Source organism: Oryza brachyantha, chromosome 10, assembly GCF_000231095.2.
Source record: "Oryza brachyantha chromosome 10, ObraRS2, whole genome shotgun sequence".
Classification (NCBI taxonomy): domain Eukaryota; kingdom Viridiplantae; phylum Streptophyta; class Magnoliopsida; order Poales; family Poaceae; genus Oryza; species Oryza brachyantha.
This window is the reverse complement of record NC_023172.2, coordinates 9268821-9273735: the sequence shown is the minus strand read 5'-3', so window position 1 is coordinate 9273735 and position 4915 is coordinate 9268821. Positions and strand designations below refer to the sequence as shown.

General features: G+C 41.3%; 1 protein-coding gene and 1 pseudogene across 1 annotated transcript; one reads left to right on the top strand and one right to left on the bottom strand.

Annotated features, from left to right (window-relative positions):
* Nucleotides 1-571: 571 nt before the first annotated feature.
* LOC102704456 lies at nucleotides 572-1871 on the top strand (annotated as a pseudogene).
* Nucleotides 1872-2423: 552 nt separating this feature from the next.
* Nucleotides 2424-4681, bottom strand: LOC107305147. Its single transcript, XM_015841806.2, has 4 exons — nucleotides 4628-4681; nucleotides 4214-4549; nucleotides 3239-3360; nucleotides 2424-3161 (listed from the first exon to the last, which is right to left on the bottom strand). Exons 1-4 carry the CDS (start codon nucleotides 4677-4679, stop codon nucleotides 2586-2588), a joined length of 1086 nt encoding a protein of 361 aa, XP_015697292.1. The 5' UTR covers nucleotides 4680-4681; the 3' UTR covers nucleotides 2424-2585.
* Nucleotides 4682-4915: the final 234 nt, after the last annotated feature.

Sequence of the window (4915 nt, the reverse complement as noted above, 5' to 3'; positions counted from 1 at the left end):
TTCAAAAAAAAAGGATAAGCATCGAGGGAATATCCTTAGAGCATGCCCAATGGTCCCCTTAAAATTTTTCACCCCCAAACCCATTTTAGTGGGTTGTAAGATTTAGGTATGATTGAAAAAAGAGTTGGTGTCCAACAGATTTAGTATATTTTACTCCCTAAACCAAAAGGTGGGCCATGCTCAATAACAACCAACAGAAATTTGCTAGCCTCTAGAGCCGCACGTCCTGGCCCAGTTTGACGTCGTGGAAATTGCTTCTTTGCTAGTGTTGCCCTATACCCTATGCCAGCAGTAGCCGTGGTCCAGTTTGACGTCGTGGAAATTGCTTCTTTGCTAGTGTTGCCCTATGCCCTATGCCAGCAGTAGCCGCTGCCCATCTCATCCGCCTACTGCCGCTGGCAAGGAGCAATCCCCTGTTTTTTTTCTACTGGACAACACCATTAGCCATCTCCATCCGCCTACATGCAACACCATCACCTCCCCTACTACCGATTAGAAGATCTCCTATAGATCCCCTCTCATCAAGAAGAAGGTATTGTCCTGCCCTGGTAGAAGAAAAAAGGTACAAGAGATGAGCAAAATAATTGAGATGCTTATGGATGATGAGTCTTCATCGGATGACGACAATGGGTTTTTTTATATGGCTACACAAGTTGTAAATGAAGAATTCATGGACGATGAAGAACCCAAGCGTGGAGGTTCTGTTTTTGGTCACCAAGTTATTGATCGAGATAGGTTGGGTGGTCATTCGAGACTTTATAATGACTACTTCTCCGAAGATCCGACATATGACCATGTTTTTTTTCGGCGCAGGTTCGTAAATGAGTTGCAACTATCAATTCATGATATATTCGTTTTTATTTAAGCATTGTGTAGAACGTATGTCTCAATTATGAATCTATGATTCTTTTTAAATACACAGGTTTAGAATGAGCCGTCCTCTTTTCTTACGTATAATGAATGCCGTGGAAACACATGATGACTATTTTGTGCAAAAAAGAGATGCAACAGGAAAACTTGGATTGTCATGTTTACAAAAGGTAACATCGGCATTTCGGATGTTGTGCTATGGATTTGCAACAGATGCAATTGATGAGTATGTGCGTATTGGTGGAAGTACAATAATAGAGAGTCCAAAGAGGTTTGTCGTAGCTGTGGATGAGATTTTTGGAAAGGAGTATATGAGGACACCTAATGAGAAAGATATTGCTAGATTACTTGCGATTGGAGAAAAAAGAGGTTTTCTAGGTATGTTGGGGTCTTTAGATTGTATGCACTGGAAGTGGAAGAACTGCCCTACCGCATGGCACGGTCAGTACCATGGTAGATCAAAGGATGTTACAATGATTTTAGAAGCTGTTGCCTCACATGACAAATGGATTTGGCATGCTTTCTTCGGTTTGCCTGGGTCTCATAATGACATAAATGTTCTTCAACGGTCACCGATCTTTAACAAGATAGCTGAAGGCCAGGCACATAAGGTTAATTATAGTATCAATGGCCATGATTACACAATGGGGTATTATCTTGCAGACGGTATTTATCCGTCATGGGCTACACTTGTGAAAACTATACAAATGCCGCAAGGTAATAAGAGAAAATATTTTGCTAAAGCACAAGAAGTCGTTAGGAAGGACGTTGAACAATCATTTGGGGTTTTACAAGCCCGCTTTGCTATTGTTCGTGGGCCAGCTCGTCTATGGGACAAAGAAGATCTCAGACGAATAATGAGAGCGTGTGTAATCATGAATAACATGATTGTTTAGGATGAACGAGATGATGATTTAGATATAGATTATGAAGAAATGGGCGAGCAGGTTGCCGCTTCACATGAGCGTACTACATCTTTTGATGAATTCATAAATAACTAAAAAAAAATCCAGGACAAGACAATTCATAACCAGCTTTAAGAAGACCTCATTGAACACTTATGGCAGCGCCATGCAGACCTATACTAAATTATGTGCACTTTGTTTTTTCATTAGGTATGTGTGGTTTCTTGCTATATGTAATAATTTGAGATTTAGTAATGTTTTCGGTCCATATTTTTCCAACAAAATAAAATATGTGTGCAACCATATATATCTGTATATTGGTGTATGTTATTAATCCCAAGGTGATCAAGATCATCAACATTGCATTATGTCAGCCTGAAAACATATGAGAGAACTTAGAACACCATTTCAGCACTTTCCAGCTGAAACCAAAACCATTTAAGCAATTCCCAGCTGAAATCAGCACCATTTCAATAACTCTTGCTCAAATCAGCATCATTTTAGCAATTCCCGGATGAAAACAGTGGCATTCCAGCTGAAAACATCATTTCAGCAAGTATACAGCCCTGGACAGCTTTATTCATAATATATTGGCACCATTTCAGCACACTGGAGCATTCAACAGTATCATTTCAGCATTAAAAAAAAGGACCACTTAAGCTGACAACAGAACAATTTGGCTAACAACAGAAGCATTCAAAGGATAACAATACTTATAGTTCATCCAAAACATACATGTTTAAATGTACACAAATTATAAAGTTAAAGTCTAGAAATTTATCCAAGTAAAAAAAGCTAATATATGAGAAGCTATGATGAATCCAAGTTGATGGTGCGGCGAGCTATAATTTGTTGTTTCAGTATCTTATAGAATTCCTGTTGATCTGCTGGCATTTCGCTAGTATCCATTCTCACAATTCTCTCTTCTTCTAGCATTTTCCTCAGTTCAAACTCCTCTTTTTGTATAGCTATCTTCTGCTCCTGAAGAGAGAATGCGCGAGCGTACCTCTCTGATCTCTCCTTCTTCTTGTCAGCATCACTCTCTTTTTCCTCAGCCAAAATAAGGGTTAATGCGTCCAACCGTGATTGATCCGATCGTTTCGCCAACTTCTCTTTCTCCTTCTTCCTTCCCGGTGGTCTTTCCTGTCCATTTGCAGCTACATCCCCAATAGCAGCGGCATGAACATCGGTGGACATTACAGGAGCTGCGTTGGTTGTACTCTTCTGCCTTTTGTTCGGATTCTTCTGTTGTTCCACCAACTGAGCGCGTTTGGCCATCCAAACCATCCATTTTTGTTGGTTCTTCAATAGGCGGTAACAGTTCATGAAGTTAAATGTCCTCTGATGTTCATCACCTTTCTTGTACCATATTCTAGCCTGCATTTCCTGCAAATAATGAAATAAAACTTTAGTTTACTACTCATATTAACAATCATATAATATTGTTCAACAAGAAGTCTAACCTGGTCGTCAAGTCTGACACCACTTTCATTTCTTTCTTGAATCTTACTAAGATATCCACAATACTTGTTCACGGCTTCTTGAATAGTAGACCAACGGTGCATTAGTGAATTTTCATTGCGTTCTGAAATAAAAGTCTTGTTAGAATGGTAATAATCGTAGATTCTATTCCAGTATGTGGATTTTGGTTGATCAGATCCAGAGACAGGATCCAATGAAACGTTCAACCATGCCAACACAAGTAGTTCATCCTTCTCATTGCTAAAATTCTTCAACCTCTTTTGCTTAGGTTTAACAGATGTTGTACAATCAACAGCCGACGGCTGTTCATCTTCTGGCTGGCTTCCTATGCCACCCAAATCATAATAGTTGATATCTTCATTTACCAAATTCATGTAATACCCCATGCCTACCATATCTTCTAAACATGAAACACAGGAAAAAACATAACTTTAAGAACATAAAGGTATGTTATTACCAATTTAAACTACATCCAGGTTCCTGGTTCATATGCTAGTTGGGGTCTTGTATCAATGCTAATAATATCATATAAAATGACACAGTGTACAACTAGCTCAAAATTCATGCCCATACTGTTTTGACCGGTGTAAACCCCCACCCCCCACACACACATTATATATATATATATATATATATCATTTATACTCTGCTACATAAATTTCAGTTTTTTAGTATCTGAACTCAATCCAGAAAAAAGTGATGCTGTCCAGAGCAAGCTAGTATTGCAACTAACAACTCACTATGGGTGGTGCCACCACAGTTAACTAGCATATAGTTCAGTTTCTATATCCATCGTATATAATTTAGTTAAATTCAGATAAGGTACGTGCGTATAACATATTTCACTAGTTTCACTGCAATTCGTAAAGTTCAGTCCATTCATCTCAATTTCACAATACCAGTGCAGTCTATTCATTGCAAATGCACAACAACAAGAAATTGTTAGAATCCATCACCTTGTCTCATGTACTGTTGCTCACCAACATTCCAACCTAGATACAACTTGTCGGTGGCTGCGGCTCCGCTCATGGCATCAGCTATGTTCGTCACCTCGTCGGCTCTTGATCCTGTCTCCTGAACATCTCCACACAAAGTCGAAGCTCCAGGACGGGGAGGAGCCAACCCTACTCGATGGACAGGGGGCCTAAATCCAGCTTGCAGAGACGGAGATAGGGATGGCGTGGCATGTACTGGCACCGGCGACGACATTCTTAACCCTACCATCATGGGAGATGAAGGCATCCGATAAACTCGATGCACTGATGGGAAACGACCATGCCCTGCATTCAGATCTAGGGGTACAAGGTAAGCAAAATGGATGATGGCGGACTGACTAGGACGATTCGATTCACCGGCGGCAGAGCACTTACCAGACACCATGGAAGATGGGGGAGTTGGCGGACGACCTTGACCTGCTGCCATGGTCACTGCCGCAGCTGACAACCGAACTTGTTCGACCCCCTGTTGAGTTGCGCCAGATTGTGGGAGCGACGACGCTGATTTTGTCGGCCGGCTGCCGCGTCTCGCTGGCTGTCCACCGCCCATCGCCGCTTTTCTACTGCGCGGAAAACTTCTAGCACGCGCGAAGACTTTTCCCCTTGCGCGCGCGACCAATTTCGGGGGCTCCCGTGACCTCCCCAGAAGTGCGTACCGAAAAC